We start from the raw sequence: 15151 nt of genomic DNA on the forward strand, positions 1-15151 counted from the left end.
CCAAGGGCCTCTTGACTCTTGATCTGTACACGTATGGAACCATGGACACTTATCTATAGATATCTTACTATACATATCCTACATACATTGACAAGCTTATACAGTGGTCCATTGATACACACACTGACCCACTCATATAGACACAAACACATCCCCTTCCCTCTTTCCCTGGTGTCACTGACATCAATTTATCAGAATTATTCATTCAGAGAAAGCCCACATGGGTGAGCGATGAGTCTGTTCCCCAGAATGCCACGTGAGGGCGCATGGAAAGGGAGGAGGGGGGATACCATGGGAGCAGAGCTGCTCTCAGTAGAGTGGGGGCTATTTTTAGATCCCAATGAACCCCTAGACAGATCTGAACCCTACAATCCAATCCAGGCATGATCCAGACCTGTCCAAATGGCATCCTCTGAGATGTCACTTCTCTGAGACGTGTGGGATCGGGGTGGGAGGTGGGGATAGAGAGGGGGAACTGGGAAGGGTATGGAATTTCTTTTTCCCCCTATTTCTATTTCTCTGACAATCAGTTTCTTTGTCTGCCTTTTTTTAAAATTCTCTCTCTCTTTGCTTCCTTCTTTCCTTCCTCCCTCGTTCTTTCTTGCCTTCTCTATTCCTTTCTTTCTGTCTCTGTTTCCATTTCTCCTTCCACCTTTCCCTCCTCCTTTATTCTCTCTTGACTTCTCTATTCCTTTCTGTCTCTGTTTCCATTTCTTTCCTTCCTTCTTTCCCCTCTCCTTCATTCTCCTTGCCTTCTCTATTCCTCTCTCTCTCTCTCTCTCTCTCTCTCTCTCTCTCTCTCTCTCTGTTTCTGTTGCTCTTTCCTTCCTTTTTTCCCTCCTCCTTCATTTTCTCTTGCCTTCTCTATCTCTTCCATTCCTCTATATGGTCGCATTCTTTCCTTCTCCCATCCATCCCTTTCCTTCAGCACACTCTGGAAGCAGCAGTGTGTGTGTGTGTGTGTGTGTGTGTGTGTGTGTGTGTGTGTGTGTGTATGTATACGTGTGTTGTATGTGTCCTAGGCGGCAGATCACAGGAGGAATGAACTGCCCAGACCCCCCAGCCCCCGACTCTGCCTATCTATCCTGCCTGCCATTGCAGCGCCATCACCATGGAAACCAGCAGCTGGTTTTCCATTGGCTGGCTGGCGAGGAGAGAGGAGGGAGGGGGAGGGGAGCATTCATTATCCCCCATCTCCATGCAAACCCTAATGCTTGGACCCTCTTCCATTCCAAGGACCTTGGGGCACAGGGAACTATTGGAGTACCCAGGATTTCTTAGAGCTGAACCTTTGGCTTCTAAGGGAGAGACTATGAGGCAGGCAGCACATCGTCCCAGGCCTCCCTAGGACCCAGAAGAGCCACAGAACAGAGCAGAGCCAGACAGGGAGAGAGAAGGGGGATAATGCTTGGACCCTCTTCCATTCCAAGGACCTTGGGGCACAGGGAACTATTGGAGTACCCAGGATTTCTTAGAGCTGAACCTTTGGCTTCTAAGGGAGAGACTATGAGGCAGGCAGCACATCGTCCCAGGCCTCCCTAGGACCCAGAAGAGCCACAGAACAGAGCAGAGCCAGACAGGGAGAGAGAAGGGGGCCGGGCAGGCAACCAGCGACACCCCCGCCCCCAGCCCAAAACAGAACCTGGTCTGTGCTGTGGAGAAGGGACTGAAGCCTTTTCAGATGGATGGCCAGCTAGATCCAAAGACACTGAACTGCATCCAGGGAAGGGGACACACAGGGGCTATCATACAGAGACATTGACACATGCAGGACGATTAATGATCGCGACACACACTACTAATCCATACCAACAAGACACAGAAGCTCGCTCTCTCTCTCTCTCTCTCTCTCTCTCTCTCTCTCTCTCTCTCTCTCTCTCTCTCACACACACACACACACACACACACACACACACACACACACACACACACACACAGATACCCCCTCCCACATACACCTCCAACATTTACTGCCACTGATCTAAACACAGAGACCCATGCTTTCATCCATTTAAACTGTCTCTGGCCTCCTCACATTGCCCCCACAGGGACACCCTCTCTTGTTCACACACACAGCGACTGGCGCACACTCACATGCAAACCCCATCTTCAATTCTAGCAGCTCGGCTTGTCTTTGTAGGCAGGAACGCTCTCTAGCTGCCGACCTTGGATGGAGTGAGAAGCCGGGAGACTGTCCAGAGGAGAAGTGGTCCTGGCCCAGTATGACTCCCTGCTGTGCCCTCATTTGGGGGGTTGATGCCCCTGGTCTTTGGCCCTGGGGTCCTGCAGTGCCACAGAGGATCTGAGCCCCCTCCCCATCAAGGGAGAAAGGGGAGCAAGAAGCAATGGAACCACAGGCATTGCCCACCTGGCCTGGCTGGGCCCCGAGCCCAGGGGGTGTGCCAGGGAGCACAGCTCCAATGTGGGGTGATGCCCTGGTGGCTTTGGAGGCAGAAGAGCTGGATCCTGAGGAGAACCTAGAGCCTGGGGAGTCTGGGAGCCCTGGACAGATGGAGGACACTCCATCTGGAGGGGAAGGGGCTGTGTCGCCCAAAGCGAACAGCCTCTCAAATGCTACCCAGCTCCCAGAGAGCCCCACATTCATCAGGAGGAGGCTACAGAGTTGGGAGACTGAGGATTCCCCCCAGGTAAGAAGGTTGTTGGAGGGTCTGGGATTAGGGGGCTTGAAGAGAGTAAAGAGGGTGAGGGTTTGGTGAGGGGCCCTAACTGATGCCATTTCAGCCTCAGCCCCACTGCGTCTTCTTCTCACTCCCGGTCCCAGAGCCTGGTTCTGCATCTGTCATTCCTTCTCTGCCTTAGGCCCTATGTCTCTGAATCTCTGTCACTGTGCCTAACTCGGTGACGCTATCTCCCCATCTCTGCCTGTCTCCTTGGCTTGCTGTCTGGCCCTTTTCCTGACTGGCACTGTCTACCTCTGCCTCATTCTATCTTTCTTTACATTCTCTAGGCTTGCTGCCTCCTTCTCCTTAGGGGTGCTTAGCTCTTGGAGGGAGGGAAGCTTAGAGGGAGTGGATCTCGGGGGCGGGGGATGGAGGACAAGGAATTAGTAGGGGATGGGGTTGATCTACAGAAGGCAGAGAAGGATATGGAGTCTGGAACTGGGGCATCACTGGGGAACAACTAGGAGAGTGGAGGAAAGGACTGGAGTTGGTAGAAAATCCTAACAGTGTGGAGAGAGGGAGTGTTGAAAGAGCCACGAAAAAGATAGGGGCCAGAAATGCCCATCCTAATCTCTCCCACTTTTGGCCTTGAAGATGGGCTTTCTCAGAAGGGTGGGAATGAACATGGGACAGTGATGGCAGGGAGGGCCCACAGGCAAAGGATGCCAGTACTGAACCGGGAAGGTAGAGTAGAGAAGGCAAATCTCCTCCTTTTGCCATGTGTTCCTCTTTTGAACTCCCCTGAGAGGTCAGGGTTCTTGAGGAGAAGGACCCCCCTCCCCACCTCTTATTTCCTAGCTCTCTTTGAACTAACTCCACGACAGAATTCTTAACCAATTTTGTGTCGTGCCCCCCCTTGGGCAGTCTGGTTAATATAGACCCCTTCTCAGAATTGTGTTTTGAAATAACTGAAGGAATTTCAGTTGGAGATTAGTGAAAGACGCATTTTTCCCCATCCTAATTCACAGACCACCCCCTCCTCAAGATCCATCCATAGACCCCGGGTTAACAACTCTAGCTCAACAAGTAAAAGATGGTGATGGTGCTTGGAACGGGAAGCAACCTGGCTGCTAGTGGGGGGGGGGGGCTCTGAGGCCTGTGTACCTTCTCCTCTTCCTATGTCAGACCTGGTTGGATTCAGGTGGTGGGGTGAGGCCTAACATGGAACTACTGAGGGCTCTAGGTGAAATGCAGCGTCGTTGTACCATCCTGAAGGAGGAGAACCAACAGCTGGTGAGAGGTTGGAGGAATCCGAGCATGGGGTGGTAATGGAGAGGAAGGAAAAGATTTTAAAGTGGGAGGGGGGGGTTGGAGGGGAAATAAGGGGTGGGCACTCGGTGCTCTGACTTTTTAGTACTCATCCTTTGTCCATTCCTCCTGGAGACAGAAGTGTCTTCCCCCTTTCAAATACCAAGGCCCAGAGAAGGCAAGCTATTGACTCCAAGTCCCACAGAGCCTTGGGGTTGGAGGTAGGAAACCATGGGACTAGTGTAAGGGTTAGTTGGTAGGGTTGGATGCTACAAGACCTCTTTATTCTCTTCACTCTTGGGTCTCCTCTCAGCGAAAGAACAGCTTCCCCGAGACAGAGGAGAAGGTGAGGAGGTTAAAGAGGAAGAATGCAGAACTGGCAGTCATTGCCAAACGTCTAGAAGAGAGGGCCCACAAGCTTCAGGAGGCCAACCTGCTTATGGTGAGGACTAGGGGCTGGGGGATGAGACAGTGGAGGTCTGGGAAACTGGGAGGGTTGGAAGACTGAGGGCCTATGGGATGAGGGGATGAGGCAGTGGATGACTGGGAAATTGGTAATAGGAGTGGTCCTATCCCTGGAGAGTGGAAGACTGACAGAAAAACATAAGAACTGGGAGATTGAGGGAAACTAGATCAACCCAGAAAATGAGAACTAGCAAAATAAACAATGATAAAATATAGGAGGCTGTGGGTCAGGCAGCCCACAGGGTCAGAGATAATCCCTTCCCCTGTACAAGGTTTGGAAGAAGAAGTGTCCAGATTCTCATTTGGATCAACCCTGATGTCGAGGCCTGATGAATACACGTGCCAATGTGTGTGGACATTTGTATGAGGGGAGACCCATCAATGTGGTAGCCCTAGTTTAGCTGTTCTAGCTTCCCAGCTGTTGCCAGACTTAGTTATTGCTTCATTAACTCTTTCAGTACTGCTTAGCATGTGGGAAACCCCCTCACTCTTAACCTGGAACCTGAGTGTTAGTCTTGTGGAGAGTGTTTGCATTGTCTAATGCCCACACATCACAGTCCAATAAGGATTCATTCTGGAGGAGCCAGTAGGGGCAAACCTCTGCCTAACCCAAAACTTCTGGGTTCTCCTATTGCAAACCTTTTCTCTTATTTGAGGGTTGGAGGTGATAAGTACCAGGGTAAGGGAAAGAAGGAGTTAGGTACTAACAAAAAACTCTTGGCATTATGCCTTGACCCTGGACAGGTGAATGCTCCCTTGCCTCGTCCAGGTGCTAGCCTGGAGCTGGTCAGGAAGGCCCTGGCCAGCCAACGAGCCCGTGACCTCAGTGAGACAGCTAGTGCCCTCCTGGCCAAGGACAAGCAGATTGCTCACCTGCAGAGGCAGTGTCAGGAGCTTCAAGCACGACTCAGTTCTGAGGGCAAGGTATGGTGGGTATGGGTGGGGTGGGGTGGGGCACAGAGCAGACCCTACTCTCTGACTGGTCTTCCATTCCTTTTACTCTCCTCTCCCACCAAGAGATTTCCTCTTGTTCCTTAACTCTACTCAGGACCTACCTTATAATTAGGATGTGGATGAGATGCTAGTAAGATGCAAAGGTTGGCAGAAGATGGAGAATGCTGGGGAGTGGGTTCTCCCAGCAACAGCCCAGGTGGGAGGGGGAAAAAAGAAGGACCCTGAGCCATGGGGATTAAAAATGAGCCTCACTGGGGGGGGGGGGGGTTGAAACACCAGACTTGGTGGATGTAAGAATATAAATATGTGCATGTGTATGCTTTGCAGATATGAATATGCCAATGTAGATATAAACAGACTTGCACACACAAGTACATGGATGTGACTGGAACCCAAATTATATATGTGTATATGTGTGTGTCTGTGGGAAGCTTTGTGTAGTTGTGAGTTTATGAATATGCCTTTCCCTCACTGGATAGAATCCTGGATCCCCCTGCCAAGTTTTCCTGCCTTATCTGGTTTGTGAAAAGGGAAGTGGGATTCACAGCTGTGAGAAGCCTTCCTGGGACTGGGGAGGAGTGTTGGCTGAATAGAGATGCCTGAAGAAGGAGGGCAGAGCTTCAGAAAATGGGGGTGACTGTGAGAGAGGATGAGGAATCTGGACTGTGACATCTGGAAGGAAACTGGAGTAGAACTCAGGGGAAATGAGGGTTTGGAGGGTGGGGGCTGGGCAAGGCCTGAGACCTGGGCTGTTCACTCTCCTAATGGTACCTGGATTCTATGTGCAGGAGGGCCCCAAATGGCTGACCGTGGGGGACTTTGACCGGCTTCTGCGGGCGTCCCAGCAGGAGGTTCTGAGGCTGCAGAGGCAGATCGCCTTGAGGAATCTGCAGGAGGTTTCTGTGACAGAGTCCCCCAGCTCTCTGGACACTACTGTGGGACCTCCTGCCCCTGGGGCCCCTGGGGAGGTGAGAACCCTGAACATGAGGCATATCCTGGGAGGGGGGTATCAACAAGGCTGCCCGTGTCTTCAGGGAGGGGCCAGGTGGAGGAAGGGAAGAGCCTAGATCTTCCCGGCCTCCATCTCCTCCAAGTACCCCCAGTCTCCCACACCGGAGGTATGTTGAGGACCCAGAGATCCCCTCAAGGAAATGGAGGAGTTTTATAGAGCAGGGCAGAATGGTGCCCCAGCTCAGCAATTCCACCTCCCCCCATATCCTCAAAGGACTCTAGTTTTCCTTCTCTGACACCTTCCCTGACTCCCTGAGGTCCAGTCTTATAATTCCCCACAGCTGCCCGACCCAGATGGATCATCTTTTCTATCATTCCATTTCTGGTTGCTAATTGCTCTGCCCAGTCTCCCTGCGGCTCTCCCCAAGCCAGGAGGGGAGGAACATCTCGGTCCAGTCAAGCTAGAGGCTGGTCTGAGTTCATGCCCAACCTTCCAGCGACTGAGCTGAATTGTACCAGCCAGGCCTCTGTCCTTCTTCCTCCTTCCTCCTCCCTCCTCCCCCCAGCTGAGTGGTACAGCCCAGTAAATCCTTGTGGTTGCCGTGGCAGCCGCTCTTGGGGCTGAGTCCGCTGCCTGGGACGCTTCCTCCAGTACCAGTGGCCTGGCACCCTCCAGTTGCCCAGGCATCTTTGGCGCTGGTGTTCTGAGGGGGCATTCACCCCATACCCCAAGCTGTCCTCAGTCTCAGCTCCAGGTAGGAGCCGATCTCCCAGGAACAATGATGCCAGCTCTCCCAGAGAATCAGGAGCGTGTGGGGCAGAGGCTGGGCAGGAACTGAGAGGAAGAGATGGCGATAGGGAATGATCTGGAGAGGTTAGGGACACCTTGGGGGGCCTAAAGGAGGGCATGAGCCCTGTTTCAGATCAGACCCTTCTTAGAAACTTGAGGATTTTTCCCCTGCCCTCACACCCCACAGGAGCTGAGGGGCAAGAAAAGGGACATAGGAACAAAAGCTTTGGGGACTTGATGGGAACCAAGGGGAGGAGAGGTGGCAGGATCCCAAAAGAAAGAGTCCAGCCCTATTTACCCTCACCCCCCTTCTTCCTGAGTTAGACTTGGTACATCATTAACCCCATGGTGGCCGATCAGATGAAGAGAGAATAGACGCCTAAGACTCAGCTTCGAATATCCATGGCTTTTTCCCACTCTCTGGGGGACTCATTAGGGCTGATGGGGAAGTACAAAGGTGGTCCTGAATGAGGGGAGATCTGAAGGGAGGTAGAGTGGGGGCAGAAAGAAGTGATTCTGGAGGTGGTGGGAGGCAAAGACTGGAAAGCGAACAGGTCTCGCTATGCCTTGCATCTCTCCAAGGTCCATACTCTAGAATGGGACCCAAAGTCAGAAAGACCTGAAATCGAATCCTAATTCAGAAACTTATTGTGTGATCCCAGGCAGGTCACTTAACTTCTGTCTGCTTCAGTTGAATCATTTGTAAAATGGGTTCTTGAGAGGATCAGACGAATTAATATATATGGAGTGCTTTGTAAACATCAAAGTTCTACAAAAGTACTAGTTGCTATTGTCAAGGGACCCTTCTCTATGCTGAGTCTGAGCGATCTACCTCCCTCAACTCTAAAGGGTCCTGAATCCTTGAAATGTTAGATGAATCATCTTCCAAATTTTCTTCTGAAGGGCACTTGAGAGGACAGAATCTTATTTAATACAGGTTAGGGGGCGGGACAAGGAGAAAAAACTAAAATGGGAAACGGTGGCCTGGATAGCGAGAATGGTCTCTTGGGACCCAAAGTACCTGGAAGGATCTCAAAGCACTTATGCCTCTCATTTTCCCTGGAAGGCACAGTGGGGCATCCCATCCAGGAGAGATGGGGAATATGAAGTCCAAATAAAGAAATTATCTCATAGGGAGGGGTCACACAGTCATTAATGGATGACACCTAAGAGAGGAAGCAGGCTTTCTTCCCTTTCCCCAATCCCAAATGGTGACCTTGTGTTGCCTGTGAGATATGATCAAAACCTTCCAAGTTCAGGCTGGACATGGGCGGGGCAGACTGGTTAGAGGACCAGCCTGCTCTACAGGAAGGGTCAAATTCTTCTGGCCATTTCCAGGCAGTGCCCTTGGCTAGACCCCAGAATGCTGTGGATATCCTACTGGAGGGGGTCTCATTAGAGGAGCCAGAAAGCCAGCAGAGGGTCAAACAACTGGTGAGCATTGTGGGGTCCTTGTGAACTTTGGGGGTATCTCATGTGACAGGTCCAGTTATACTGACCTTTTGGAGGTATTGGGAAAAGAATTCTTTCTGGTTTTGCTTTTCCTTGGCTCTCCCTCAATTGGGTTTGGGAGTTTAGAGAGGCAATTATAATAGTGACAGAAAGTCCCAGAATTCTAATCCTGGGTGCTTCATCCTACTTCTGATGTACTGACTCTGTGATCTTCAAAAATGACTTAACGTCACAGGGTTCATGAAAGTTTATCTATTTTTCTAAATGATGCCATAATCATACGGGGTCCATCATGGGCTCTTCAGCCTAGTCCTGACCTCTCATACTTCTTTTGGCTATGGCAGCATGGATGCCCACAGGCATCTGAAAAAGGGCCCAAAGGGGACAATTGTATCTTCATTCTATCAGGATTTCAGAAAGAGAGACTCAGCTCTCATCCACTGAAGGCTGAGTGGCTAGCCTTCTCTGAGCTCTACTTTGTGCCTGTCTTTGCTATCTCCTTTCTCTACTCCAACCTAAAGAAATGAGCTCAGGAAGTAATGGGACCAGCATTGAAATCCATTCTCTGTTTCCAGACTTAGATCATTTATTATACCTGTTGACAGAATTGGGCAAAGAAAAGCATTTATCCCAGTTAATATGAGATACGGTTCTATTAGGTAATAAGGAATTGTGTGAGGTTCAAGTTCACTTATTTATTATTTGGATAGGGGCAATATGTATTTTATTTGTTCAAATTTATACATTATCCATCAGTGTCCTGAGGGGAGTTTCCATATTAGGAGTTCCTCATCAGGTCTAGACCTTATTTCCTCCTATTCCTGCCCACCCCCTTCTCCCTCCCCAAAGCAAAAAATTGAATTCAACATGAAGTTGGTGTCTGTTATACATTTGAGTTGTGCTGTATTGATTACTTATCTGTGTGACCTTATGAACTTATTTAATTCTTCTAGGCCTCAGTTTCTATATCTATAAAAGAGAAGGGTAGACTCAAAGACTTTTATATCCCATGATGATGTTTGAGAGGGGCAACTTGGTCTATTGGAATAGGTGATGAAGAGCTGAAATGAAGCTGCTTCAGACTCCCAGTAGCTGTATGAGCATGGGCAAATCATACAATTTCTCAACTCACAGCAGTTTCCTCACCTGCAAAATGAGGGTAATGAGATTCCAAAATGATATTCCTAAAACTCAATTCTGACCGCATTACTCTTCTTCTCAAAGAAAAGTCTCCTTTTGCCTTTAGGGTAATAAAGCAAAATCACTCTTGAGTTTGACATTCAAATCCATCACACTCTGGAGCCTATCTTTCCAGACTGATTTCATATTAAGGTAATGATATTTCTTACAACAGAATTGTTGTGAGGAAAGGGTTTTCCAAATCTTAAATTGCTTTCAAAGTTCACATATAATTACAATGGCCAGAATTCTAAATAGTCTATCTACAATTGTAGAATTGGTAGGTGCAACTTGTATACAGTTATCCCTTCCATATTGCAGGGTTAGGGATACAGTACTCCTGTAATCTAGAAAATCTGCATAAAATGTTATAGTCCTTCCTTCATACCAGAAAGGAATTCTGAATTATTATGGTATCAAAAGATAATATATTAATATTATATAATGTTACTTTATACATTTCTGAATTTCTAAACTTTTTTTTCTGGGTCATCTGTTGGCCTTCATGTATCATCTGTGGCTTCCACAAACCTCCCCACCAAATTCCCACTTAATTTCTTATGATGGCTACAATATATTGAGATATGAAAGGGAGAACTGTAGTAGCTGACTTGGCTGATGTAGGTCTAGATAGTATGAGGCCAGATACTGGTTGAGGGAAAAGGGACTCCTCTTATGGACTTATAAGTTTCATCTATATCAGGAATTCTTTTTTTTTTTTTTTTGCAAGGCAATGGGGTTAATTGTCTTGCCAAGGCCACACAGCTAGGTAATTATTAAGTGTCTGAAGTTGAATTTGAACTCAGGTACTCCTGACTCCAGGGCCGGTGCTCTATCCACTAAGCCACCTAACTGCCTTATATCAGGAATTCTTAATTTTTTCTGTCAGACTCCTATGGTCAGCCTCCTCAGAACCAAGTTTTATTGTCTACATTCCTAATTAAAGGAAATGCTAAATATCAGTTATAGGTTAGAGAAAATCAAGCTATAATGTTGTACCTCTTGGAATCTATCCATGGATCCTAGGTTAAGAACCCCATTTTTAGGCATGTTCCAAGGGTCTAGTCAAGGCAAGCCAAGTCTTCATAGCTTACACACAACAACTCACACAGGTTTTCTTTGAAAACAGGAGTGTGTTTATTTATCGAGACTGGGCTTGTGATTTCCCTGCCTATAAGGAACTCCAGGTGAGGAAACTCCCTCTCCTAAAGCAGATCAGCAATTAGGTTCCAACATAAAAGTCTGAGAGAGTTGCCTGGGGTGGGCTGGGAGGTTAAGTCAAAACCATGAACTTGATGATCAGTGTCAGAGGTGGGACTTGAACAAAGTATCAGAACTTTGAAGCTTCTGTAAGTTTATTCGATAAAGGGAATTTAAAAAAAATCCATTGACCAGACTAGGGAAATATACAAACCATTGTTCTCTAAAAGGAGACTTAGATCTTTTTTGTGATAGTTTGTGATAGTCAAAGAAGTGAACCTCAGGTTGAAAGAAGACAAGGACATGGGCAGAAGAACAGGGCAGGAAGAGAACACAGACACATAAACACATACACACATATAACACATGCATACATAGAATATTGGAGTAAATGTGGATGCTTCACTGATTGTCAAAGAGATAAGGGATCTCTTATTTTATTGATATAGAGAATTTACTGGAGAAAATTCCTTCCACTAATATAGGTCTTAGTAGTCTAGGGCTCTGAGAGATTAAGTGATGAAAAGAGGGTCATATAGTCAGTATGTGTCAAAAGCATCTGCCTTTGACTTGACCTCTTTAAGCACTAGTCCATAATATCTCTCAGCAGAACAGAGGATGAATCAAGCCCCTTCTTGCTGAGGTGTTTTGAAAATCCTGAATAAGAGGCAGAAAGTAGGAAAAGAGTTTCTAACCCTTAGAAAAAGTGAGAAATGTTGAGAAAAAGAAAGGTTGTGGGGTTGGGGAGAGAGAGTAGGAGGAAGGGAGAAAGACAGGAGAAATATTTTCTGAGCTCTTCTCTGAGGGAGGGAGGGAGGGAGGGAGGGGGAGGGAGGAGAGAGAGAGAGAGAGAGAGAGAGAGAGAGAGAGAGAGAGAGAGAGAGAGAGAGAGAAAACAAAAATCACATGTGAACTTGTTCACCCCCAAAACAAGAGAGAGCAACAAAGACAGAGCAGGAAAGAGAGTGATTCTATTCAAAGTAAGTAATGTGTTTTAAATTGCAGAAAAGTAGCTGTCATTGTCACTTTTACTGTAGTAAAGATGTATCTAAGAGTTCTTGGCATAGACCATCTCTTTTAGGTAAAATCTATCTGGCCTGGACTATGTGTTACTTCCCTTACAATACTCATTAGCTGTACAAAGTTCATTTATAGGGCACTTGAGTATTTAGTTTGGGAAAAGACCCGGGTTAGGGTTGAACAACTACTTAAACAACAGCTATACTGTGGATCCTGTTTTGACAAATTCATGGTCTGGGATTAGACTTATTTCAAAGAGATTTTGTTTCCCCTTATATCTAGTTTCTTTTAAAAATAACTTTAATTCTAAGTGAAACTTGGTTCTAAAGTCATCAATTTGTGCATTGTCTTCATAGGGTAAAATAGTCAGGCCTAGGGTTAATTTTCCACTGTTCTTATGATCTTCCTCAGTAAAATGAGAGAGTTTGGAGTAGATAGCCCCCGATACCCTTTTCAGCCTTGATTTGGGGTCCTATGATCAATCTGGAACAGGCTTGTTGTCATCTCTGCCTTGGAGCCATTATCATGGCTCCCTTTCAGAGAAAGGCAACATGGGAGTATTGAATTGAGGGGCAGCCTTAAAATTAGGAAGACCGGGGTTCAGGTCTTGTCTCTCTGACTCATGCTGACTCTGACTCTGGGCAAATTATTTAATAATATCTTAGTGACTCAGGCAACTCTGTAAGAGGCAGAGCAGTCTGAATTAATAGATGGTATTGGTAGAGGATATTCTTAATTGGGAAAAAAAAATCTAAATAACAAGAAAATCTCATTTGTGCTAGTAAGTAGTCTACTAACAAGAGGGAAGTAAGCCTCATCTCAAGCTTCTTTAAACTTTCCCAACTCAAGAGTAATAGGAGGTAGGACCAATTTATTATAGCTTATAGCTAGTACTATATAGTGAAGTACTAACCTGGGCTTTGTCCCCACTATTTATAGGAACAGATCCAAATAGAGAGTGGGTCAGGGTAGGATCATGTTTCAATATTTCAAAATATTTAGCCAAAGCAGAGGTTATCAGAACTAGTGGTGAGCAGAGAGAAAAGGAGGTGTTGTGGGACCTTTGGGGGGAGGTTTAAAGGGGTTGCTGGCAGTGGAGGCCATTCTTACAGATGAAAGCCCATTTCTGATTTCCACAGGAATTAGAACTTGGCAAGAAGAGGAAGAAATGGGAAACCCTTGAGCATGAAGTAAGGAAGAAACAGAGACGATGTGAGGAACTGGTGAGCAGGACAACATGGCAGAGCAGTCTGTCTTAGCCAGCACATAGGGACAAGTGTTTCCTAGTGGGTTCTAAAGAGTTCACCTCATTCTCTTGCTTCTGGGTTGCCCCAAAACCATCCTAGGCCTTTGGATTTGGAATCAAAAGCTTTGGTTTGAGTCTTGTTCTTATATGGCATCTCTGGTCTTCAGTTCTCCTCTTTTCAGGCCTAATGGGGGTGGGGTGAGTATGGGGTGCCAGAGTAGGGGGAGTGGGGAGAGGAACTGACTTGGGAACAGGGGGAGATATTGCAAGAGGGGACTCCACTTAAGAGAGGGTAGGAGCCAAAGGGTTCATTAGTGAGAGTGACAGACTCGGGGGTAAATGTTTTTGGAATGGGCGGGGGGGGGGCTGGAAGACCCAGCAGGTGGACAGGGGAACCCCAGAATGCCTTCACTCCTATTAGGAACTTCAGTTGCGGAAAGCACAGAGTGAGAATGCCCGACTGGTGGAGGAGAACTTTAGGCTCAGTGGCAGAGCCTCAGGGAAGGAGGAGGTACCAGCCCTGTGGAGGGGAGGTCTGGGCATCTTTACCCTCCCTCTCCATGCCTCCCCCTAGGCTAGACTGTTGTCTGGAAGCTCTCATCTCTCTTTTGATTAGCCCAGGAGATACAGACCCCCATATAGACAACAGCTCCCAATTTTCCCTATCCCTGGATTCTTATTTCTACTGAGAACTTAAGCACCTTCTGTCTCCCCATCCTTCCAGGTGGAAACTGAGAATGCAGAGCTGAGGGGCCAGCTCCAGGGAGTGACAGAAGAGAGGGACTCAGCCCTACAGAAGAGTCAGGGACTCCAGAGCAAGCTGGAGAGCTTAGAGCAGGTGCTGAAGGTAAGTTGGGGAGCAGGAGAAGAGGGGGAGCAGAAGGACAGGGGTTGAGAAGATGTTTTGTAGGGGCAAGAAAGACAGGAGAGGAGGAAAATGAGACTTATTTAAGGAAAGATTAGATTTAATAAAAAAAAAACTTTAGGTTTTGAAATTAAAAATAAAAGTCAGTAAGAAACTGTAAATGGATAAGGGAAAAAGAAGCAATGGGGCACAAACATGAAAGCAGATTATTGAAAGGATAGAGCAATATAGCTGAGCTCATTCTTCTCTTGCCACCTTCTTCTTTGTAAAGGTGGGTGGTGGTGGTAAGAGAGTATAAGACTACAGGATGGAGGTAAATAGCACAATGAATGAGTAGAATTGTGAATATGAATGGAAAGAACTAAACCAAAATGTAAGAAGATAGCAGACTCGATTCGAAAGATATATTATTAAGAAATACATCTAAAGCAGATTCACTCACATTTCAAATAAGGTGCTGGAACAAAATTCTATTTTGCTTCATCTAGACTAAAAGCATAGATACTAGGATTAGGGCCCAGTGGGGATGAACACAGTCATGGGGGCTTCTGTGTGTGTGGCAGCATATGCGAGAGGTGGCCCAGAGGAGGCAGCAACTGGAATTGGAACATGAGCAGGCCCGGATAGGTTTGCAGGAGAAGCAGGAAGAGGTCCTAAGACTGCAGCAGGTAAGGAGAGGGTCCTCTGTGATGGTTTATCACCAAGGAAGGAGGGAATGAGGTAGAGTCTAGATACCTGAATAAGGAAAGAGAGAGTTAGAATGGGGTGGGAGGGAGGAAACAGTGTTAGACTGAGTCCCCCACTGAGGAAAAGGGAAATGTCAATTATCTCCCTCAGCACAAACCTTCCCCAAGAACAATCTTACCCTTGGAGTTGGGATTAATATAGCTAAAGTCAGGGTCCTGGACCTACCATGGTTATTGAATTCTAGGTTCTCCCATCTTCTGGAGAGGGTATGTGGGTGAAACTAATTTCCTTGAGACGATCCCTCTTCTTTATTCCTTCCTTTCCCTTTGTTTCTCTTGTTCTCTCTCTCTCTCCTACCCTGTGCCTCCTTTCCCTTTGGTCCCCCTCTCCATTCTCCCTCTCTCTTCTTTTTT

The 15151-nt window shown here is 47.2% G+C and overlaps 1 protein-coding gene across 1 annotated transcript in view; it reads left to right on the forward strand.

Moving 5' to 3' along the window:
• Window positions 1-1450: 1450 nt before the first annotated feature.
• TSPOAP1 (TSPO associated protein 1) overlaps window positions 1451-15151 on the forward strand; it is a 41169-nt gene continuing 27468 nt past the window's right edge. The window contains 11 exon segments of the mRNA XM_074223623.1: window positions 1451-2311; window positions 2314-2648; window positions 3807-3914; window positions 4243-4371; window positions 5139-5318; window positions 6137-6316; window positions 8428-8523; window positions 13080-13163; window positions 13608-13697; window positions 13911-14033; window positions 14615-14719. Of these exon segments, the coding sequence (XP_074079724.1) occupies window positions 2257-2311; window positions 2314-2648; window positions 3807-3914; window positions 4243-4371; window positions 5139-5318; window positions 6137-6316; window positions 8428-8523; window positions 13080-13163; window positions 13608-13697; window positions 13911-14033; window positions 14615-14719 (1485 nt within the window). The 5' untranslated portion in view covers window positions 1451-2256.

This window comes from Macrotis lagotis, chromosome 2 (assembly GCF_037893015.1).
Source record: "Macrotis lagotis isolate mMagLag1 chromosome 2, bilby.v1.9.chrom.fasta, whole genome shotgun sequence".
Taxonomy (NCBI): domain Eukaryota; kingdom Metazoa; phylum Chordata; class Mammalia; order Peramelemorphia; family Peramelidae; genus Macrotis; species Macrotis lagotis.